This window comes from Camelus bactrianus, chromosome 12, assembly GCF_048773025.1.
Source record: "Camelus bactrianus isolate YW-2024 breed Bactrian camel chromosome 12, ASM4877302v1, whole genome shotgun sequence".
Classification (NCBI taxonomy): Eukaryota; Metazoa; Chordata; class Mammalia; order Artiodactyla; family Camelidae; genus Camelus; species Camelus bactrianus.
In genome coordinates, this window is record NC_133550.1 from 13,289,136 (window position 1) to 13,314,462 (window position 25,327).

General features: G+C 38.5%; 1 protein-coding gene across 4 annotated transcripts in view; it reads left to right on the plus strand.

Moving 5' to 3' along the window:
* Positions 1 to 160: 160 nt before the first annotated feature.
* Positions 161 to 25,327, plus strand: part of CBX5 (chromobox 5) — a 33,784-nt gene continuing 8,617 nt past the window's right edge. Inside the window, exons 1-5 of one of the 4 annotated variants that reach the window (XM_074374723.1) lie at positions 190 to 317; positions 484 to 647; positions 15,952 to 16,130; positions 20,472 to 20,658; positions 23,716 to 23,816. In XM_074374723.1, coding sequence (XP_074230824.1) covers positions 15,994 to 16,130; positions 20,472 to 20,658; positions 23,716 to 23,816 — 425 coding nt within the window. In that variant the 5' untranslated portion in view covers positions 190 to 317; positions 484 to 647; positions 15,952 to 15,993. Of the gene's footprint in view, positions 318 to 483; positions 648 to 13,971; positions 14,128 to 14,175; positions 14,369 to 15,951; positions 16,131 to 20,471; positions 20,659 to 23,715; positions 23,817 to 25,327 lie in introns of those variants that run through there. The other 3 variants (XM_010964416.3, XM_010964417.3, XM_045523646.2) reach the window with 3 other exon arrangements.

Sequence of the window (25,327 nt, forward strand, 5' to 3'; positions counted from 1 at the left end):
TGTGTAGTAAAATGGCGAGTTTACGCAGGCGCGTTAAGAAGTTCCGCCTGGCGCTTGGAACACGTGAAATGGCGGGCGGGAGACGGCGGCTAACCTAAGGCGCCTGCGCAGTGGCGGGAGTTGGGCCCCTTTTTGCGCAGACGTAATGGGCGGGGAAAGGGTCTGGGCCCAGGATTGGTCGCGCAGGCGCAGGGAAGGATCCGTTTTGGCGGGCGGTTGGCGTTGCGCAGAAGGCGGCGGCAGCGGTGGCTTGTGGTCCGGCCTCTCCACAGAGGAACAGGGGCGACGATAACGTGAGTGATCGGTCTCGATCCCGGGTAAGTGGCGGACAGTCTTGCCTACTCATATGCGGTTTTGAACCGACTCCAGTTGGGCCCGTTATTGTGTGAAATGAATGGACCGCGGGGTGGGGGCTCGTGAAGGGGGAGCGGTGGGTCCGGCCAACCAATGGAAGAACAGGGGCGGGGTGTTTTATCCCCGTAGGTTCTGTGGAGCTTTGCAGCCGAAGAGTTTGACTGGCGAGTGTATAGGCCAATTGGGTCTGCCTTTAGCTGCCGAGTGATCGGTCCTTGGGCCATCGGTATGTGAGAGGCGGGTTTTCTCCTCCTGAGCAGCGTCTCGCTGAGCCAATGAGCACGAAGCGCGCGGTAGGTCGGGCTCCTCCGGAGGCAGCGGTTTGACTCCAATGGGGAATGCGGGAGTTGGGCGGTTAAATGGATGGACCAAGTCTGGAGCCAGTAGGCGGGCAGGCTACGGAAAGCGCTCGGGCAGGTCGTCCAATCAGCGCTGCAAAAGAGGGAGGTGCTAGATTTGGGGACGCGAGGAAGGGGATTCAGTGCCTGTGATGGCGCGTGGGGGTGGGAATTTTATCCACGGTGACTTTAACGAAGCCTTTGGGCCTCCATGCCACACACATCTCTGGTAGGGAAGCTCTAAGTTTGCTCCTGTATGCTGCGAGTTTGGCTACCCACATCGACACATCCCACCGTCCACCACTTTTTAGGTTTTGCGGGGGAACAAGGGAGGTCTTTTGACTTTGAGAACTCGCTTCTTTAGGAAGACTGGCTTGAAATGTTAGAACGAATAGGATAAACTTCTGTATTGTTGTGGAAAGGCACCCAAGAAAAATCGCCGTCGTAGCAACAATGCTTATTTCCACGGGCAAACAGATATGTGTATAATCCAAAGAAAAGTTGTGGAAAGCTACATACCGAAGTGTGTTACCTCTAGGGACACAGTGGGGTGGAGACAGGTTGGATCTCCAATTTATAAATCTTTGCAGGGATAATTTGTGATTAAAATTAAACTTGAAAGCCGGTTGTTTTTGTGTTTTCAGTTATAATCAAGTACTTCTCACCACCTCCTTACTCATTACACCTCAAAAATTTGCTATTTTTCCATTAAGAACTAAGGTGACTTTCGGTTTGAAAATACAAATTTTCGAAAGGTAACTTAAAAAATACTATCTGGTACCTACTAGGCATCATGCTAAGTGCTTTTCAAGCATTGTCCATGTCCCCAATACTTTTATATTAGGCTCTTCTCTAGGAACTTTTCCCTCCATGTATGTCTGTTTCTTTACAACATTAAAGATCTTCTAAATCTGTCTTTCTGCTATTCCTTTGAGGATATCTGAACTTGGATAAAAAGGAAGTTGCTTAAAGAGGGTGATACTTAGGGTGTTGGAGACTAATTCATCACTTGGGTTATTTTTTGCCTTTGAATATATTTCCTTCAAAATATTTTATGTGCAGTCCATATCCTGTTGGTAATGCCCATTCTATTCATTCCAGTATGTTTTAGTAAAATATGGAAATTTTCATTACATATTGGCTGTACCAGAGTTTATACAGCTCTCTTCACTGATTTAATTAGAGTCAAGGGGAAAGTGTTTACTGTATTAAGTTCAAATACAGATGAAGTACTCTTATGACTAGAGATCTTTTTGACATTGCACAAAAGAAAGATGATTTTAACTGAGCTTATCAAGAATAGAAAAGAGATGTTCATGTTCTCTGCACTTGAAAAAGGAAAACCTATTTCATAGTTACAACTATTTGAAGGTATGCTAATAATGCAGCTGCTTAGTTTATAAGAGCGAAAGTGATAGAGGTTAAGTGTATCTGTCCCTAATTTAAGTTTGAGAGGAATACAATCTTGATCTACTACAGGGTTTCTCAACCTCAGCACCATTGACATTTCGAGCCTAATAAATGCATCTCACTTCCCCCACACTTCTGCTTGTGACAATCAAAATGTCACAAATGTCCCAGGAGGGAGGGGTGCAAAAATTTCCACCTGAAAACCATTGATCTAAAATGACAGATGGTAAAGTTGATTATCTTGTCAAAAATCTTTTATTTTGCCAATTGGAAATCAGAAGGAGAAGATGAGTGAAGTGCTTAGGAAGTGTCCTTTGGTAAGTGGATCACTAAATCCTTATACTTATCTGTTCAGATACAAAGTGATCATTGTTCCATTGGATAAAAGGAAAATTTCATTAAAGGTTTTTACCACTTCTTACAGTTTAAACATTGATTGCATCTTGTGTTTATTTGACTTCCTAAAATAATGGCAAATATGCTTTTGAAGAAGGTGGACTTTGTCTCAGGTGCTTCTTACATTTTCACCTGATTTATTCCTCATTCCTTTACTTGCATTCTTCTGTATCAGTATCTCAAACTTTAACTTGACCCTCAGTAAGAAATACATTTTACACTGACTGTATACACATTGAAAGTTTCACTATGCAAATAAACGTGCAAAGCGTTCTGGTACTTTCTCATGTATAGTATACTATTTTATTTTCTCAAAAACATGGGTCAGTTTCTGCTGAACTGATTTTACATTGTGTGGAGACCCACACTTTGGGGAAAAAGAAAAACAACTGATCTGAAGAATAGGTAACCAAATCATGCCACCTTAGATTGCTCTCCGAGTAGACTCCTCTCATTTCCAGCCTCAGCTACTTGGGTCTATAAATAAATTAATCAGTGACCCCTTCTTTGATGTTCTTAATGGTATATTTTTATTTGTAAAATTTCAGGACTTGAACCTAGATTTTTTTGGTTTTCTGTGGTATGCAAATAAAAACTGCTTGTCTTTTTGTGGATTCTCTTACAAGGTCACAGTTAATAGATCTGATAAACATTTCTCTCTGCTGGGGAAGTTTTGGTGGGTAATTTTGCATTGAAATTCTGAGACTATCACATTAAAAAAAATCCTAAGTTTAGGCTTGTATTTCTTGCCTTTGGAGAACTTGGCTTGGTTGTTAACTTGTACCAGCCACTCTGTTCACAATACAAAATGCTGAGCCTGTGTTACAAAAGTTAAATTTCAGGCACTTAGAGGCATACCATAGCATCCAAACATAAAAGGATTGTTCACTAAAAGGGAAAATAACATCTTCATTGGTCTTTCTGAAATCCAGACGGCTTCTGTTTTGTAGGAGGTGAGCAGGATGACAGCTGAGGAAAGAAGAAAGAACATACCTCTGAAGTGACTGGATTTTTATGTATCTAGGGAAGTTCTGGTGATTTTCAGAGGCTTTGACAGTAGCTCTAGAGACGAGAGAAAGGTATCCAGGGTACAAGGGTTTCTAAGGAAGACTAGTATTTTTTGCTTTTATTGAGGTATTTTAATTTAACCACATAGCATGATTTATACATCTTATTGAAATAACCCATTTAACAACTTCTGGTAAGGCATGTCTTTCTTCCTGTCTTTTTCCTTTTACTTGGTCTATTTTTTTCTAACTTGGTCTATTTTTATTTCCATTTGCCTTACATGAAATTGGACCTAAGTGCTCTGGATGTTGATTTTAAAAGCAATAAATTGCAGTGTGACGTGTCACTTATAACTGACTCAGTATGGTTGATATTTACATATTGTTACTATCAGTGAACCTGGACTTTGGGCAGTTGTCATTTTTCCCCCACGCAAACTTTGATTTTCCTTCCCTCCTTATAGAGGATGGCTTTAGCTGATCATTGTACTTATGGGAAGGAGTCCAGGTCATCCTGAGAAGAGTTGGCTTGTGCAGAGTCCAGGACGCAGATTTGTTGGATTTCTGTAAGCCACTTGAAGCCACATACTCATTTCTGATGACAACTTTACACTTGTGTTGGCAGAACACCCACAGTGACAACTGTTGCCTATGTTTAGTCTGTCCGGGAGCTCTACCAGCTAGCATGTTTGGGGAAAAACCTACACTGTTCTTGTTAGCAGCTATGTAAATATTAGACCTTTCTGAATTTGTCTTCTCAGATTTGCCATACTTCTGGGTAAATTGCATCTTTGATCACCTCGATCACAACTTACCCTTTAAAATGAAGGATTAAAGGTTTTAGGCATTCTTTGGGTCACTTAAGGAACAATTCTTTTGAGGTTAGTAATTGGTTTTATATGTCTGGTTCATGATTTAAAAATTTTAATTTTCCCCGTGTCTTAGTTTCTTGTGGCTTCAAACAACAGGAATTTATTCTCTCACAATTTTGGAGGCCGGAAGTCTGCAATCAAGGTGTCAAGCCCATCCTGGAGGCCCTAGGGGAGATTTCCTTCCTTGTCTTTCCAGCTTCTGGTGGTTGTCATTATTCCCCGGTTTATGGCCATCTCTCCCTGCTCTGTCTTCGCATTGTCTGCTCGGTGTGTCTGTCTCAGAACTTCTGCCTCTTAAAAGGATACATGTGATTGCATTTAAGGCCCTCGCTGTTAATCCAGGATAAATTTCTTCTTTCAGATCTTTAACTCACATCTTTTGCCATATAAAGTAATATTCATAGGTTTGAGGAATGAGGTCATGGATATCTTTGGGGGGCCATCATTCAGAGCACTACATCCTGGTTGTCTGTCCTGTAACCAAATAAATTTTACCTAGTTCAAAAGAGAAAAGGTTATTTTTTAAAAATGAGGGGCAAGTGGGGAGGAAAATGCCTCAGAAAACCTAAGTTTTCTTCCCACATCTGCTATTAGCTAGTGATAGAACCAAAAGTGAGGCATTTGCCCTGTTTGGTCCTTACTTTCTTCTTATTTGGAAGGAATTGGTTGGTGATAGCTAATAGCCCTTTAGACCTAAGACTTCTATGAAGTGACATCTAGATTGTCGTGGAGTTTGTTTTTGAAGTTAATAATTTAAAATGCTAATCAAGAACTCATTCTAGTATTTTGGACCAGTGTAGTCCCCTGGTGGTCTTGCCTAGGGCTTGAGGGACAGAAGACTGAGTTGTAGTTGTTGGCTGGTTTTCAGCTTCTCAGGGTAGTAACATGGGATAACAAACCTGTGCTTGTTATTGTGTGTGATTTTCTAGAGTGTAATAGACTAGCTGGGCCATTTTTTACTCTCATTCTAATGAGGCCATGGACTGTGTAGTCTAGATTTCCTTTCCACTAAGAATAGTTCATCAAAATTAAACACAATTTAAAGTTTTTTAAAAGGGAAGTGAATAAGAATTTTAAGGGAAAAAAATTAACGCTGACAGATTTTTCTACCTGAAACTAGGCCATAGACCTAGTTTTTAAATTTTTCACGTGCAGTCTTATTCTTCAGACTTATTAAGTGCCTGTTCTATCGTATTTCACGATCAAGTTTTATAACACACTCTTACTATTTATTTCTTCTTGGAGAAGAAGAACCAAATTGCATTCAAGTATTTCTCTGATTGTAATCTACAATTCTTAGAATAAAGCAAGTTCACATCTGAGCCAGCGGGTATAATTATGTCGGAATAAAATGCCCTGTGCTGAAGAGGTCAACCAACAGGCTAGGATATTTATTTGAAGTTTGGTTTCTGAGGCAAATCCTTGAACTCCATGTACCTTGTTTCTCATTCCTAAATCAGCAAGACTCACTTACCTCACAGGGAGTTGTGGAGGGTAATATACTGCTAATTTGTTCAGTTATTTCACAACAGTAAATTATATCTAAGAATCTGATAAAACATAGGCAAACCTCATTTATATGTGTAGTTGGAGACAACCATAGATAAAACTTACAGATAGTCCAGGAAATTCATTAAAGTTATTTTTAACTTCCTCCAGCAAACATTTTACCTTCTGTTTCCTGTATATTTTCCAAAGTATTTTCTTGTTCTTTTACTGTAACAGACATGAGGTAGGTAGGGCAAATATCCAATACCAGATTAGATAATAAATGGGTCAATTGGCAAATATCCAATACTAGATTAGATAATAAAGGGGTCAATTCATCAAAAGGACAGAATCCTAATTTTACACAACTGATAATTGTCAAAACACAAGAAAGAGAAAACAATAGAACTGAGGTAATAGATATCTCCAATTATATTTGGAGATTTCAACACACGCTTTAAGTAATTAATAGTACAAACAAAATCAGTAAGGAAATAGACTTGAACACTGCTGTCAACCAACCTGATATAACAGACATTTGTAGGATATTCTACCCAACAACAGCAGAATACACATTCTTTTTAAGTGCACAGAAACATTTACCAACACAGACCATCTTCTGTCATAAAGCAGATCTCAAAACTAAAAGGATTTGATCAAATAAAGTGTGTTTTCTTGAATATAAAGACACTTTATATACCCATTGGTTTCTCAGATTTCTCTTTTTATAAAGAGGATATTATAAATGTCTTCTTTTTTCTATGGAGTTTTTACTGGTTTCAGTTTTTTTTTTTTTAATTTGAAGGAGCTCATTGGTATTTTATAAATAAATCCCTTGTCAGTTTTAAACATGAAAAAAAAAGTGTTTTCTGACCATAATGGAATTAAATTAGAAGTCAATAACTGATAGACATCTGATAGTTTCCAAATATTTGGAAACTAAACAACACACTTCTAAGTAACCCATGGATCAAAAAAGATCACAAAGAAAATTAGAAAATATTTTGAACTGTGTAAGAACGATAACATGATATCAGATGTGTGCAATATAACCAAGGCAGTGCTTAGAAATTTATATTATTAACCGCTTTTATTTAAAAAGCAGAAAAAAGTAGAGTCTGTTTTTAGGTTAAGAACCTAGAAAAAGAAAGGATAAGAGTAATGGTGTTTAAAGGTGCAAAGTTTAACAAGTAGTAAATAAACCCTAAAGATCTAATGCACGGTATAATGAATATAGACAGCAGTATTAACACCACAATTATGTAATGTGATAAATAGCATTACACTGTCCATCATATTTAAACTTACACAGTGTTACATGTCAAGTTATTCAAATAAAAAGAACAAGAGCAAATTAAACCCAAAATAAGCAGAAGAAAAGAAATAGTGAAGGTAAAAGCTGTAAATAGTTGAAATGTAAAACAAAAACAGGAAAATCAATGGAACTGAAAGGTTTTTTGAGAAATTCAATAAAATTAATGAGCAAGTCTGATGTGGGGGAAAAAGACACAAATTACTAATACTGGGAATAAGAAGAGATATCACGACTGATCCTACAGACACTAAAAGAGTAATAAGGGAACGTTATGAATAGTTAACGCCATCACATTCAACGTCTAAGATAAAATGAATCGCTTCCTTGAGAGACTACCAAAGCTCAGTTCAGAAGAAATACAGAACCTCACTAGTCATGTATTTATTAAGGAAATGTAATTTGTAGTTAAAAACCTTCCACCAAAGAAATCTCCAGGTCCAATTGGCTTCACAGGTGAATTTTCCAAACCTTTTGGAGGTAATAAAATCAATTCCACACAGACTTCCAGAAAATAGAGGAGGAGGGAACAGTTACTAAAGTGTTATTTTTAACATCATTTACTATCAGACATTTAATTTCTATTTGCTTTACATTTTTGAAGTGTTTTCTCATTCCCTCCCCGCCAACAGCAGACCTTTGAGATAATTAGGGCAAATAACTAACACCCTTAAGGGTAAATAAACTGTCCAATTCAACCCTGCAGTGATCTAGTTGGGATAGGACCCATATCTCCTTCCGAGTCCTGATACTGCCTCTGTTAACAGATTGCCCCTTTAGCAGCTTGTTTGTAACAACCTCAGGACAATGCTAACTGGTGCTGATTTAACCAAGAGAAGCTGAAAGTCCTCAGTCCTTAAGTGGAAGACTGGGCTAGATTCAGTGCCCATGCAATGCTTGACACATACTAGGCCCTCAATAAATGTCCCATAACCAACCAATTTTAGAGGAAGGGTCAGAATTACTGTATTAGTCATCCTTTTGGCATAGGATTTGAATGGGATGATGGTTGGAAACTGAACAAAAAAAGTCAGAAACATCTTATTTGGCTTAAGCAGTGTGTCAGTGCTCAGCAGAAGAGTTAGGTGGTCTGAGATTGGTCATCCCTTTAGCCATTTATCTGATGGTGGCCTCCTTTCTTTGCATTTAACTATCAATATATCTGAAGTGTAGAGCACACTTTTATGATATTGTGGCATAGTAACTCACACTTAAATGTCAATAGAGACACTTGCAAAGATGTACAAGGTTCAATAATTTCTGGTGTGGGTTTGTTTCTCCTGTCATCACCCATTATGTATTTTTTTACAGCTTTTAAATTGCCACAGAGAGAAATTGGTCAGGATCATAATAGATGGCCAAGGAGCTGCCAAGGATACCACTGTATGGGATGGGGAAAAGTTCAATACTGGCTTGATTTTATTTATCTAAATTGTAGGCTATGACTTCAATATAATTCATGTCACTAATACACTAAGGTAATGGCAAAGCACAAAATTATGCCTCATGTTGAAGGAACGCTCTCTTTTACTCCCTGAAGTTTTACAGTCTGAGATACCTTTCTATTCCAATTATATAAAAACTCCTTTTTTATCAGGATATATTAATCAGATTTTAGCATATTGAGTTAAAGTCTAATACCATCTCAACAGCTAAATTAGAGATTTTTAGAGATTTTAGTTTATGGTTATGCAAATTAATTTTTATGTCTTTTGAATGTCTGTTAAACTAAGACTATGAGAGAATGTAAATTGTCTGGCATAGCAGAAATTCTCCCTTAAAATAGAGGATTTGTTGAAATGACCTGAAGGGGCCCTTGTAACCCTTAAGCTGCTAATGTCCCAAATCTGTACAAGCTAGATAAGCATGAGTCTTAATTTTATGGCTGTTTGAAAAATGCTTGTATGGCCATAATTTTATTTGAGGCTGGATACCTCAGTTCTCTTTTAACCCTTCCATCCTGTGTGAACGTGGTCTGCCAAAGTGGCGTGTAAAAATCTAAGATTCATGGTAATCTACTCAAACATTGCTGTTACCCATTTTTCTTAAGATTTATGATGAAATCACTAGGTTCTTCATGAAAGGTGACAAGATCTACTAGTTCATGTTTCATCACATTTAATTAATAGAGAGGAGTGGGTGTGAAATTAACACCCACCAGAGACAATGGTGCTTTGAGATGAGTTCACTACATTCCAAGGAGAGGGTCATTGGAAGGCACCGTCTGGAAGACATTTGCCCATAGAGGTACCAAATTCTACTTCCTCATGAATGTTGGAACAAGTGAATATCTGACCTCTTGCTCAGTGATGGGTTTAGGTGTGACCTAACTAAATTCAGAGAGGACTGACCCTTGAGAGAAGAAATTTAGTCGATTTGAATAATGGGAAAAAAAGTCCCGTGTAAAATTATTTTGTGGGATTGTGATCTGGTAATGAGATACCAAGAATTTGTGTGTTATTGCTAAATATACCAGTGAACTGGACTTAAAACTGCGAGCAGTTCTGAGAATTGCTGGAGTAGACATTCATTTGTATCTTTTAATGGTGGTCAGAGCTTGGAGGATAGTACAGCCAATTGAAATTTACAAGGCAGCCTTTATCTCCATTTATAATGTATATGTTTTAATCTAAAAGAACAAAAGGCTTTATACTACCTTGCTCGCTGGAGCAGAAGGCTGAGATAATCAACAAATAGGATACTTTGCCCCAGAATAATTCTGTGACTGGTTGAAGCAGTGCCTTGGCCTGATTATTAAAGGATCACGAACTGGAGCCGTGCTAGCCAAAGGAGAGCATTTCCTCTTTCCACACTCCTCTCTATTAATAAAGTTTGTGTTGTCTGTATGTGGCTTGTTAATGATAGGGGTGTTAACGACCACAGTTAATCTTCCTCAACTCTTTCCTAATCCAGTCTCTTAAATAGACATTTAAAAAGCTTTTAACTCCTCTTGAATTGGGTGCTCATAGGCTTTTGGTGGAGGTGGAGTGATAGTTATCAGCCCATTTAACAAAACCTGAGACAGCCAGGACAGCTGTAATGTGCATCTCTATGCTGTGTTTCTGTTAAAATGCCACATGGCTAATACTTTGGAAATCATAAATCTAGTGGAAGAAAACATCTTTATAGAGGGTATTTTAGTTTTATGCTGTGTGTGTTACAAAACCTAAAACCATTGGTACTTCTGGATCCATAAAGAGCAGAGAACATAGACCAGATTAAAACGGTTCTGTAAATTTGGTTTCTTTTCATCTGTTTTATTTGCTACAATAAGGCTATAAAAGAGGATGCCTTGAAGAGAATGCTGTAGCTGACAATTTAATCTTCACATAAGCCACCAGCTTTCCCCAGGGGCCTTAGGGGGAGAAATGGAGATTTCTCAAGCCTGGACCAACTGAAGTTAGCCATCAGCGGCATATTTAATTAATACACGTGATAGGGACTTTTGCATATGCCCTCACCCTTTCCTACTCTTTAGAATGGCTTTCTGTGTAGAGGATTTTGCCTTCTTAGTGGGCTTACAGAATTTATATTGAAACTCTAAAATGAAGACAGAGCTCATTGATTCTGCATTTTGACATTTGGTCTGACTACCCCCTCCAGATAGATCAGTGGGTAGTTGAGTGAGGCAACTTAGCAGTTGGTTTCATTACTTTTTAAATAATACAAAGAAAGCTTAGAGAAAGTTTTAGAATTATGTTTTTATATTTATACACACACACACACACACACACACATTTTTGCTCATTAAGTAGTGATTTTAAAACACACACGCTACACCAAGATCTAAGAAAAGCCACCAGGACAGCTGGCATTGAAAAGTAGTAACTGGAGGGACCAGAGCAGAGCCTGAACTGGACTGAGCAGACTGATACTAGCGATTCCATGTGGGTGGCTCCATGCTTCCAGGATGGATTGGTTAATGCAGAGAGCTAATCATTACATCTGTTGTTCTTCTGGATTGCCCCAGCTTTCTGGAATGCCCTCTCTAATTTCTGGGGACTGGCAATTTTTACCTTTTTTTTTCTTTTACTCTTATAATGTATGGGATTTTTTTGTCCCTCTCTGCTTCACCTCCTCACCTCCACTACCACCACCCCCCCTTTTTTTTCTGGAAGATTCATCTGTTAAAGAAGATTCCTGTCATCGACTTGGAATGTGGGTTCTGACTGTGCCTGACCGCAAAGCTCTTTGATGTTTGTCCAAGGCTGAATTCTCACCAGATCCCCGATTTAGGTGTTTTTTCCCCAGCACTCAGAGGCCTGCAAGGTGAATTTGCTTTGTGTTGCTGATATGAAAGGTTGGTGGGGCCTGCTCTTTCTCGTGATCTGACGGGCAATTAAATTGCTCGCCTGTGTCTGTGGTTGTTGATGCGTTTACCAGAGAGTTCCTGTGTGTGTTCAGGAAAAGGCTGAGAGCTGTTATGTCTGAAAGACTCTCTAGAAACTTGAGGGGCTACCCACCCCTTCCCATGGAGATTTCCACAAGGATAATAAGGTTGTGCTCAGAGGCTCAGCCTCTCTTCCTCTGTCATGGTATCAGGATTGTACCTTAATCACTCCATCATCCTGCCAGCCACGTCTCATTTCTCACCCTGGACCTCTCCCTCGTCCCAAGCTCAGCGCGAACCACCAGTCTTGATGCTTTATCTGGTCCAGGCTCTAGCTCTTAAATTGTCCGTCTGGCTTTGTGTTTCATTTGACCCTAATACACTGGGTCGCACTGTCTAAAAGAGAATTATGTCCCCTCCGATGTCTGAGTGCATTTCTCATTTCTTACTGCTGCTCCTGAGCAGATCTGTAACTTCAAGGTTAAGATAAGACACATTCCATCAGAACTATGTCGTCATCCTTGCCAGCTTCTGATCTGTGACTGTCCAGGAGATTTATAAGACAATTGCATGCCATTCTTTACAGAATATTATGGTTGGACTCTGACTCCTGGCATCAGGCCCAATTTGATTTGTCAGCTGTTACAAAACCCATTTCCCAAAGAGAAAGGGATCTTAGCCATGTGCCTTTTAAGAGTGGGAAGGAGGGAACTGATTTGGCTCTTTATTTCCTGATGTTTTAGAGAGAAGGATCAACACCAGAATATTTGTGTCCCTTTCCTTATTGAATTCACTTGTTTTCCCTAAAAGGTTTCACTAATATGTTAGTATTGCTGTCATTCTTTCCTGTCCTTTATCCCTTCACACAATTGCTATTAGTTAGTCTTTCCAGTCTGCCATCTCCAGTGCTTTTCTGAGTTTTAAGGAGTAAGAATAAGGATTTTGCCCTTGGGAGAAAAGGTACCTGCTTTTTCTCTGAAGGTTTATTAGTTTGCTAGCGCCAGTTAACAAAGACACTGTTCCTCTTTTCTTGCTGTCTAACGTGTTGAACTGCAGGAGTTACTACTGCATGTGATATGGTTTAATGGCTTAGGAATTTAGAAGGTCACGTATTTCCTGCTGCTGTTGTATTAGGCCCTATAATATTTTTACAAAAGGTTCTCTTTGGGGGACTTAGCAGACCTTTGGTTTCAACATAAACTCACTCTTTCCCTAGGAGGTAGGCAATGGGGATTTATTTGGCACATTTTAGTGATTCTGGGGTTAGATCTAAAATTTACTCAAGATCACACATGGCAAGTTAATCACAGAACCATAACCCTGATCTAATTCCTTTGGCATTGTTTTCATATCCCTTAACCACGAAAAGTTTTTAAAAGTTAGGAAGAGTCAAGAAAGGCTGCTTTTACTCACATTTCCTGATGGATCTACTCAAGGTTAAAGAAATCCTCTGTAGTTGAAAACTGTCCACTTTGCTCTCATACTCTGTAATTTCTCCTGTTTGATAACCAAAATAATCATTTTTTTTTCCTTAATCGGGTTCTTTGCCTTTGATTGTCCCTTTTTCTTACTCTTCTATGGCACCAACCTCTCTCTGGTTCTAAAGACCTGTATCTATCTGTACAGCAGAGCTGGGGTTTGGGGCTCTCTAAAATGTTCTTTATGGCCAGGAGAAAGGAAAATTCATGGGACTGCAAGTCTCTTAAGCATCTCTTTATCTCAATCCTCCTTTTCTCAACTATTAGGGGTTCTTAATATGTGGAGTTTTTAATGATTATATTGTAAAATTAATGTTCCAGGTGAGTATTATTTAAAACTGTTTTATAACATAAGAACGACTAATGAGAAATGGTTTTAATTTAACAGTAATGGTTGTAACTGGACTGCTCCCTCCCCTTTCTTGTTTAAAACTATTTAAGGATTAAAATTTTTTTTCTACCTAGAGTTTCAGTTTAAAAGTTCTTTGGTATTGCTTCAAGTCTCTAGATTCTGTTTCTAGATCTAGTAATCGCCCAAGAAGGAAAGTTGTATAGTATCTTTGAAATACTTCCCTTCCCCCTTTTCTGTTATTCCCCCCTCCCCCCTCCAAGCAATTTTAACTGTTCAGTGACAGATGGTAGGAGAGGCCTTGTCTAAAGTGCTGCTGGTGGGCTGGATTAGGGGGCGGGTAATTTGTACTGATCTTGTTGTAGAAGGATCTAGCCTTACCCTGCCCCCCACCTTCCAGTTGAGCTATAATCCTGTTAAATGATTTTAAAACGCTATTGATTAGTTCCCTGTGCTCTTAGAGGAGTAAGCACAAGTTTTGGATTTAAAACCCAAGAGCCAGTTCCCCAGAGCTCTGAGTGCCTTGGCCTTGAGGCCAAGGGAGGTATCTTCCAACTTCTCCACCCAGTCTTCACTGAAAAGGAAAGTTAAGCCTTTTAACTTTTCCGTTTGCCTCTCTCCCCCTTAGTCTAGTGCTGCTGCCAGTTGCCATGGCAACGGACTGGGACAGCTGCGCAGTGGCGCCTAGGCAGCTGGGTGGGGGCGGGGGAGCTGCCAGCCCGCCAAGCCCCAGACCTGGGAGGGGAGGCCCCTCCTGTTAGCCCAGAGGGAAAGAAAGAACGGGGGCGATCCGGTAGGTAAAGGAGGGAACCCCCATTCATCTTCTACTTTTGGGGCTCCTGATCTGCATGAAGGTAGAAAGAGAGATTTTCCTCTTTATTCCCTCAAACTGAAGAACACATATGTAAATCCTTGTTTTTCCTCGTGAGGCAGGGGAGGCCATAGCCACAATGCTTAACTGCATGCATCTAACCCGGGGCTGGTTTTAACCCCAGCGCTCTGACCTAAACTGCTCAGCTCCCGGAAATTCCAAGGTGAGTGGGGGTGGGGGTGGGGTATTCTCCCTGGAATATGACATTTCCTGTCTCTGGTGAGGTTGGAGGCTGCTTTTATTTTAAATAAATCAGATCAGATTATTTTCCTTGAAGCTTAGGACTTTCTTCTCAATTCATGGAAAAATTATTTTGAAGCCCCTTCCCTACATTCCCCTACCCTCCCACCCACTCTTCCAAATAAAGCATTTTAATGAAAACATAGTTTTATTACAGGGCAGTAATGAGTACAGACAGTTTTTTGTGTGGGCAGACCTATTGCTAGTAAGTTCTAGAGGTATTGTTTCCAAAGAAATATTCTTGGAATAATTCCCACATTTTGCTGATTTGAAGTAAATTGATAAATGCAACTTTTTATGCTACTCAACTTGAACAAAATTTTTAGATTTTTAGTGGCCTTCCTTACTCCTGGGGGTGGTCTTCTGATCAGGATGGAAATATTTTTAGAGTGCTGAAAAACAAAAATCTTTAAAGATTACAGAAAAATGAAAATGGAGTTCAGCTAAGAAAACAATTCTTGCTACTCTGTAATCCAGAATCTAAGCACCATTTAACATGGTTAGGGAAGAGTTCTTAAAAATGATGATGGTGACAACAACGTGGGAATTTAAAAAACTAGAATCTCTGTTGAGTACCCCCTGGTTGTGCATATTTCTGCGCTTAACTCAATTTCCATTTGTGTTGCCTTGCTTCAGCTTTCCTTGGGCCTATGAATGGCTCCTCTGTGTTTTGAGGCTTCATGTTGATGTGAGTCTGGGACCAGACTTCTTTTTCCTCCTCCTCTTCCTTTGGCTCAAAGTCAACTCCAGCTAAGAGGAGAGGTACCTCCTTAATATTTTGATTAATTGAACCTTAAGAATTACTGAACCAACCCAATGACTAATTTTGATTTTTAGGGCTAAAAAATGTTTTTCTCCTCCCTGCCTCCCTCCCATCCTAAATAAAAAAGGAAGCTTAGTGTGTTTGAGATGTCAGCCTTGCTTTTGTGAGCTGATGGATGCTCTGAAGGGACAGGCTCAATTTGTTTAAGGGAAATGTACCGAGTCACTGAAAATGTGGTGAAAGATGCCTGAGCAGGCCTTTTTTGTGCTCCTAAGAGACCGTTTGAGATGCTCAGAGCAGAGGAAAGTTAAATTTTGATGGCTGTTTTTTTTTTTTTTTTTCAATTTTTATAAAGAACTTTATTCACTTTGGAGGAATTCTATCATGGTTCTTTTAACTGAAGATTATCCATATTTCTCTTTGAGTTTCTGGCTTGTAAACAGTTACAGGAGTAGCCAGGAGTAAAATCCCACCCACTACTTGTCTTTTGGAGTCTGAAATTAGAGGAGTTAGATAATTGTGCCATCTAATAATTTACATCCTGTTAGCTGAGGAGAAAGTTGTGGTTGGGAAAGTGGGGATCTACCCATTTTTGATTAAATTCTTAGGTCTCATCTGTAGAGTGCTTCAAGAAGAAAAGGGTACATGGTGACTTTGTGTTATACCCTGCATCCCATCAAGAAGAGACAGAAAGTTTTAACTGCTTACGTGGATTCTGACTATTTTGTCCTTTCCATCTGCAGGAACCCGGTGGCCTTAGTCTTTCAGGTGGAACAGCGTGAGACATGGGAAAGAAAACCAAGCGGACAGCTGACAGTTCTTCTTCAGAGGATGAGGAGGAGTACGTCGTGGAGAAGGTGCTAGATAGGCGTGTGGTTAAGGGGCAAGTGGAGTATCTACTGAAGTGGAAAGGCTTTTCCGAGTAAGTGCCTTCTCTGAGGCTTTGGGACTCTGTACACATAGACACCTTTGGTTTACTTGCCCAGGAACCATCACCATCTTTGTCTTTTCAAAGACAGAGCAATAAACTAAACAAAGTCTCCCCCTTCTTTGAGCAGGTATTCTAATGAGAATGCTTTTGAGAGGCAGTAAAATGAACTGGTTAGGAGCATAGCCTGAGGGCCAGATTGCCAGGGTCCAGATTCTTGCTCCACCACTTAATGGTGACTTTAGTGAAGTTCCTTCATCTTTTTCCTCCTCAGTAAGATAAGGGTAAGAAATAGTGTATATCCTAGAGATGTTGGGTAGCTGTGTAGTCTGACACATAAGCTCAGTGTAAGTATAAACTATTATTGTTAATATTATTTTGGATATAATTAAGCTAAAATACATATGTTTAAGCAGAAGAAGTCAGAGTTGATCTCATAGCCCATACCTTTCCATAATGATCCTTGGACCTCAAAAGTGTCCTAGGATGAAGCACTCATCTAAAGGAGATACTAAATCTGAGGCCACATTGTTCCCCCAATATTTATTTTAAAATTTTTCAAATATACAGCTGAGGCAAAAGAAATTGAGTAAACACTCAAATACACCCCACCTAGTTTCTGTAATTAACATTTTAATCTGTCCATCTATCCCTTTATCCATCAATCTATCTTTTTTTAGTATTATGTAAAGACCTTAAAATCCCTCTTTTTAAGTCAATGAGCTTTAAAAATGATACTGAAGTTGGGGGAGGGTATGGCTCAGTGGTAGTGGGCATTTTTTTAGCATGCGCGAGGTCCTGGGTTCAATCCCCAGTACCTCCGTTTAAAAATAAATAAGTAAACCTAATTACGTCCCCCCCAAAACAAATAAACAAAAAGAATGATACTGAAGTGTTGACTCCCCATAATTAGGCGGTGATTGACTTTATGCTAAAATGCTAGATTATTCTTTCCTTTGGAATAAATAGAACTAGATACATATTGAAGCATAGAAGAGGTAGCTTGAAAGGTGAAATACATGAAGCTGTGTAATCATTGGGTATTTTGCCTCCATTTTGCATTAATTCTCTTCCCAGGATGCCTGATAACAAAGAATGGGTTTCTCAGAACCCCCAGGATAGGAAGTGGTTTAGGCTCCTTAGAGTGGTGTTGTCCAATATAAATGTAATGCAAGCCACATATGTAAATTTTATTTTTATTTATTTATTTAAGGGGTAATTAAGTTATTTATTTCATTTTTTTTTTGTGGGGGATAATTAGGTTTTTGTTTATTTTTAGCGGAGGTACTGGGGATTGAACCCAAGACATTGTACATGCTAGGCACACACTCTACCACTGATCTATACCTTCCCAACCACATACGTAATTTTAAATTTTAAGGTGGTCATATTAAAGAAAAGTGGAATTAATTTTAATAATGTATTTCAACAATACATGAAAATGCTGTTTCAGCATTAATACAAAACGATGAAATTTTATATTATTTTCTCATGCTAAATCTTCAAAATTTGATGTATATTTTACATTTTATAGTACATCTCAGTTTAGACTAGCCACATTTCAAGTGCTCATTAACCGAATGTAGGTGGTAGTTATCATATTGAACATCATAGCTTTAAAGTGTGGGACTTAAATATAATAAAAGATTCAATGTTTTGACGGTAGTTTTGGACAAAGGTATGACCAGGAGCCTTTGAAATATATTTAAGGTTATTTTATTGTGTGAATCAGGTTTCTCATCCGGAGCACTGCTAGTGTTTTAGATGGGACAGTTCATGCACTGCAGGGTATTCAGCACACAGAGCACTAAATGTGGGTAGCACAGCAATCAGAATATGCCCTCTGTTTTTCTAAAGAGGAATGGGATCACAACATCCTCTAGAGATGAGAACTGTGAGTTTGAGAGACCTTGAGCACTATGAAATCGGAATTAAAATACACCTAAAGATTTTAAGGGTATTTTTGTGGCCCATTGAATCACCATTGAAAATTGTTGAGCGTTTTGAAAAATTTCAAAACTGCATCTATAATTGAGGTGCTGGTACCTTACGTCGATAAATGAGGGAAAGAAAAGGTTTAGGGTAGATGGATTAAGCATTTGTCAGAAATACCCAGGATTTCATTTGAAGACTGGAACAGATTTTGCCCGTTTAGCATTGTGTACCACTAAGTACCTACTGTTTGCCAGGCAGTGATCAGAGTCTACTTTATGCATTTTTTTGAATTCTTGTAACAGCCTTTAGAAGTATTTTTGGTTTATAGATGAGGAAATTAGTTGTTTGCCAAAGATGACATAACTGGTAAGTGCTGAAACAAGGATTCGTCGTCAGATTTCTTTGGCGCTAAATCCCAGATTCTTTAAAAATTATACCATGCTGTCTTTTGGGTGAAAATTGATTGATGTAGAAATAGCAATACCAATATGGTAGGAAAAGTGATAATCCCATTAGAGGACTGGCTTTCTTTGCTAGCAACAGAAACTCCCTCCTACCTCCACATCTACTTGCTTATTATGCTATAGTGTTGGCATGTCTCTTGATTTTAGTGTCTTAATTTCTTCTGGGATAGTAAACTATATGTATAGTCTGGATTTGGGGGGTTACTGTATAAGGAATTTTTTTTTTCCTTCCTCTTGAAGAAGTGCTATGAAGGAGAGGGTTTTCAATTTTAGCTTAAATGGTTTAGAAATAAATTTTGTCTCATTCTTAACCCTTTTTGCAGGAAGTTTAAATCTAGAGTAAATATCTCAGATTTTTCCATCATTCTTTTTACTTGAGTTATTATGGCATTGTTCAAACCGTTCCTTTCTAAAGGTATCTTATTTTAAAGACAAAAGCAATAAAATATCTAAAATGGATAGTATATAAATTTAAACATTTTTTCCTAAATCAATGAAGGAATCATAGAAACTGCTTCTATGATATATTTATAGAAGTATCTTAATAAAGCTAGTTCTTGGGGTGGGTATAGCTCAGTGGTGGAGCTCGTGCTTAGCATGCACAAGGTCCTGGGTTCCATACCTAGTACCTACATTTTAAAAAATAAATAAATAAAATAAAGCTAGTTCTTACTATATAACCCAAAGAACCTCTGCCACTGTCTAGGAGTAGAGAGGATGCCTGGTCTAGTTTTTCCCATGGAAATACATTTCTTGCTTTGATTCCGTAAGCTACTGTGTAGTTGATGGTTTGCTTTCCTAAAACCTATGCCAGGAATACACAGAACAACTTTGTGAATACCAGCTGTTTGTTTTCCTCATAATAGGAGTCCATTGATCCAAGTTTAATTAGACCCAATTATTTAGTTTGTTTTGTTTTTTGGGTTTTTTTTTTTTTTTTGCTTATTAATATAAAAATGTATTTTGACCACCTAGTGACAGTGGACTTGAATCCAGAGCGTTGAATTAATGCAGTCCAGATTCTACTTTTTTGAGTCTTCTCCTTCTCATGGTTTGCCTGTATTCTAAAGATTTAAGCCTTTACTGCTTTTTCTAATTAACTATTTTCAATCTTCCAATAATTTGTTGATATTTCTTCAAAATATAAGTAACATTAAGACAGTATAAGCTGGAGGATTTGCATAGATGGTTATAAGTATGAAATCCTCTCTTCAGGATTTGCATAGATGGTTATAAGTATGAAATCACTTTTATTTTGTACTTACAAAGCAGAATTTATATTTGACTTTATTGAGGTATAATTTACATACCGTAAAGTTCATTTATTGGAAATACACAGTTCAGTGATTTTTGGTAAATATATAGAATTGTGCAACCATCATCACACCCCGGTTTTACAACATTTCCATATCCTCCCCAAATTCTCTTGAACTTGGCTATTTGTATTTGATCACAAACCCCAGCCACATGAAACTACTGATCTGCTTTCTGTTTCAAAATTTGTCTTTGCTAGACGTTTCGTATAAATGGAATCAGACAGTGTATAGTCTTTTGTATCTGTTTTCTTTCGCTTAGCATAATGTTTTTAAGGTTCTTCCATCATGTAGCATGTATTAATTCGTATTATGTTCCTTTTTGTTGTTAAATAGTATTCCATTGTATGGATATACCACATTTTGTTTATCCATTCACCAGTTGATGGGCATTTAAATTGTTTTCTGTCTTTGGCTATTAAAATGCTGCTGTAAATAATTGTGTACAAATTATTATGGGGGATATAGTTGTTCATTCTCTTGGATAGATTCCTAGGATCAAATTTGTTGCCTCCTGTAAGCATAAGGTTCTTTCCTTTTTGCCTACTTGTCTTCTTTAAAATAAGACATTGGATTTCCCCCCACTCATTTCTTTCCTTTTTTTCTCCATTCCTCTTGGCCAGGGAGCACAATACTTGGGAGCCTGAGAAAAATTTGGATTGCCCTGAGCTAATTTCCGAGTTTATGAAAAAGTATAAGAAGATGAAGGAGGGTGAAAATAACAAACCCAGGGAGAAGTCAGAAAGTAACAAGAGGAAATCCAGTTTCGCGAACAGTGCTGATGATATCAAATCCAAAAAAAAGAGAGAGGTAAGCTTTATTTCCCTCTTTTCCCCACAAACTGTTCTTCTGCGCCGCCCCCCACCCTCACCCCCAGCCAAAAGGCATTATTTTGGTTATTTCTGTTCCGAGGTAAATTGTTGAACAAAAGAGCTCCTAGGGAGATAATGTTGATTACCTACAGCACCCTCTCCTGGCTGAGTGAGAAACATCATAATGTGTCCACTAAATTGTAGTAAAGTGGCAAAATTAAATCCCTATAAAACATTCAGCCACTCTGTGCCTTATCCATGAATAGGTGGCTAAGTTATCTTAGAGAGGATGAGCCTTTGGTGAATTTTTTAAGAATAGAAGGGCGCTTTAAAATGTTTACCACTTCACTTTTTTCTTTTGTTCTGAAGATAGCACTTATTTTCAACCCTTTATATTCTATTTCCTTTTTTTAATTGAGGTGAAATTCATACAACATACAATTAACCATTTTAAAGTATACAGTTCAGTGGCATGTATATTCTCTTCTGATCCTTTTATTTTTTACATACTCCAAATTAATTAATTTTCACCTTTCTTTTGAATCCCTTTATTCAGTTTGGACAGTGTGTTTATGAAATTTTGGTTTGATTCAGTTGCTTTAGTCCTTCTGATCTGTAGCTCTCAGGTAACTAGCCATGAGCACTGTTACTGCCTCTTTTTCCATCTGTATCATTTCCATCTGTGTACACATATACACGTACTCATTCCACTCCCCTAGCTTCCATTCCTTTCATTTATTTCAAGGTTGTGAAGCCCTTTGTGCCGAAAATGTGTCATACCCTTAAAGTTTAATAAAATAAAAACATAAGTCTGCTTCTGAGTCTGCTAGCATCACTGCCATAAGCATCCCTATTTATCTTCATTCTCCTTGGGTACCCATCTTTCTAGAGCATTAGTTCTCAGCCCTGGCTGCACATTAGAATCACAGCAGATGATGAGGAGAGGGGGTGCATCAAAACCCTCCAGTGCCCCAAGATACGCACCCTAGACCAATTAAATTCAAATTTCTGTGGGTTGGACCTAGGCATCAGCATTTTATAGAGACTTACACAAGTGATTCCTGGTCTCCGTAGAGAGAAAATGGAAGACCAGCTTTCCAAAAAGAATTGAAATAAGAGTGGAAGATTGGAGGCTACCAGTGAAAGTGCACTCTAGGTTTTTGTCTGCCTCCTTATTTGATTCCCTGATTAATTTTAGTTTTTGCAATCTTATTTTTAAAACTGCCCTATTCTGGTGAGGGGTGTCTATCATTATGACACAGTGTACAGGTAAATAATTTGAGAATGCCTTCCCTTCTTTAAGGAGCTAGGACTTGGTTCTTTCTTTTTTCTTTCACTAGTCTTTTGTATTCTGGCTTTTGTCATTTGATTCATTTCTAGCTAAGTAAAGAGACTGGAAAACAACACAGCATAAGACTTCTGTAGCCATTGTGACATAATAGTGTGTATTTCTTCAACCTAAGGTTTCTGTCCTTCTAAACAGGAGTAGTCTGGGTTTGAGCCACTGGCCAGTGCAGAGAGTTGCATTCCCAGGCCAGGTTCTGATGCTGCTGACCTTGAAAACCACCCCCACATGTCCCTTACATTGTAATGTTTATCTGGGGCCCCTGACAGCATTCTCAGCAGTGCTGGTGGCTGTCAGGTAGGCAGCTGGGAAGATAGGTGATTGTATGTTTTAAAGGTGCAGGAGGGGATTGCATTTCTTGCTTTAGACCACTGCAGAAGAAATTTGTTAGTCGGCATTATGCCTGATTTAAGATTACTGCCTGTGTGATGATTTTAGCATTTTCCTCGCTTCGGCTCCTTTTCAGCAGCTTGAACATTTTTCTTCCCTTCCCTCCCTATGTGGCAAACTGTTTTCAGCCGCCAGCGATGATTTACGATTCATTTCGGCGCCAGCATTCCAGCTGTGAGCAGCTGTGTGCACATCTGGGAACCTCCTCCCTTTAAGCGCCCCCAAAAGAGGCTATGTTTTTGAGTCTGTATGTCCCCTGATCCATGCATGGAATTTCCTTCCCAGTGTGGGTTCCGGTATCTTTGGGGACCACCTGGACCCTGAGTGCTTTGTATCTCTCAGAAGAAAGCAAGGTGAATGTCAGATCAAAGAGATTTTATTATGAAAATCAGACATTAGAGATTTAGTTCATTTGAGCTGTCATTCTAGAAATCTTTTGTTGTTGTTGCCACTAGAAAAGCTTGCATTATTTTCCGTAGTCAGGTTTTTAAAATTACCAAGTTTGTTTAAAATTTCACCATTTTGCTCTCACCAGTACCAGCACATCTGAATCAGACCCTATGCTCCTTACCTAGATTGCATAATTGCAATTTGACCAAGTTTGAATAGTCCTGTACAGAATTATCAGTTTGTTTTAAATCGCTGTCCATTTCTGCTCTCTAATACTAATAACCCATCCACTTGCGGGGGAGGGGATGGGGTGGGGGGCACAGACCAAGGCCCCTTCCTCAAGTGTGTGAGTATTACAGTATGTGAGCTCTGAAAGAAATTTGCTGTTTTATGGTAGTGCCTTGAATCATTCTAATTCTGTTCTTTCATAAGTATAGATGATTATGTGAAAAGAAGTATTAAAAATATTGGTCAGTATTAGGTGAACTAAAAGTCTAAAAAAATAAAGATTGAGGTGTGGTATATTTGAAGTTCATAAAATGAAAAAGGGTTTGGTTTGTTTAACCATGGACAGAAACAACAATTCAGGGATAGTCAATTTATAGTATTAAAGAGATTAGGGGACTAGAGGAGTTCCTAGATGGTGACTTCAGAATATTTTAAGGGAAATTAAACAGTTTTAGGGGCCACTCCTAATCCTTTGAAGGAATACTGGAAGGACAACTGCATCTTCCTACAAAAATATCTCTTGGCATCACTGTCACTGACTGACCCAGTATTGTATTTCTTAAGTTCTAAGAATTTTATGAATTGGTGACAGAAATGGTATCCAGCGATATTAACTTAGGCTGTGCTTTGTTGAGTTGAGAAATGATGAGGTTTTTTATTCTTATCTCCAAGCTGTAACCTTTCTTCCTCTTCTATTTATAGCAGAGCAATGATATCGCTCGGGGCTTTGAGAGAGGATTGGAACCAGAAAAGATCATTGGGGCGACAGATTCCTGTGGCGATTTAATGTTCCTAATGAAATGGTGAGAGAGAAATTGGATTTCTGTGCCAATGACTTGAATTTGTATGGAAGATAGTGAAGGAAGACTGAGTATTCCCCAGTTAAGAATTTTGATTGTCAGGAATCTTTTTAGCTGATACCAACTGTTGGTATTAAATGGAAATTATGGTTCAGAATGGATTTAAGACATTCTGAAGCTTTGATATTAAGCCAAATTATATTATATTATATTAGCCCACATACCAGAAAATGGTAGATTTGAGGTAGGAGACGTATAAACCTGAGCTAACCATTTATTTACACAGTTCTGAATCATTTACCGTCAGACCATGAGCCTGTGGCCACGGGATAGGAGCTGAGTGAGGCTTTCTGCCATCGCTGAGGACCAAGACCACGGAATGATGTCTAAAAGAGAAAAATAATCTTAACAAAAAGCATTAAGAATAGTACTAGCCAAAGCACAAGTTATTTCATCCGGTAAAGAGAGAATGGTTCTTAGAGGAAAGCGTAGTTACTTCCCCTCAATTTGGTTTCTTAAAGACAGTGATTTATGGTGAAGCCCTCATGACCTCTCTGTTTCCATGTGTTCTGGGCTTATGATTTAATTTTGTTTTCTAAATAGAGGGTTCGTTCTACACTGCCACGAAGGAAGTTAATTACCTTAAAAGTTGTATAGTCAAGAGGTTTAATATTTTATCTGATCGAAGTTTTGCTGGTAAATTACCCAGAAGCCTATATTTGAAGAATCACTATACTCTGTCAGGAGTAAGTAGCTGTATTGACTGCTTTTCCCACTCAGACACATGTGGTACTTAAGATTTACATTCACATATTTAACTAGCTTTCTCCACCACAGTCCAAATTTGGGTGTCTGCTCTAAGTTGTGTGTTTCCCTCTTCTCATCTGTAATACTTAACGTCTGTGAATTCAATGTCTCCATTTTCTAGAAAAGGAGGTAGTTGCCTTTGCTCACATCTCAGTGGAGATTTTAATTTAAAATATCTTTTTTTCTTGGTTTGGAACTCTGTTTAAAGGACTTGCTAGATCTTGGTGTTATGCTTTATAATAGAGCCTGCGTAACTTGGGTAATAGAAATTTGCAGCTGATTCCTACATTTCATTTTAGTGACTAGATTTTACATTCTCCCTCACCTTCCCTTATCTAAGTACTGTTGCTGACTTAAATTTCTGTTTTCTTATTGTTCCAATCCACAGTTCTGACCAAAAGGATGAGTGTTTAAAAGGCCACAAGATGGAGGAGGGTTAGGAACCTTTCATGATCCAGATGATCCAGAAACTGGATTGAGCAATTTATGCATAATCAGTAGGGCTGAATGTAGGTTTGGTTGTGTGTTCGTTCACATGCTCATACACACAAGTAAAAAATTATGGGAGCAGAATTTTATCTAGTGGTTTAATTTTCACCCTTTTGATTAAACCTGCTATGTTTTCCATCTATTCTAGCTGATGTCTTCTGTTTCTGTCTGATGTAGTAGTTAAATGATATTTACTAATAATTTGATTCATTTACTTA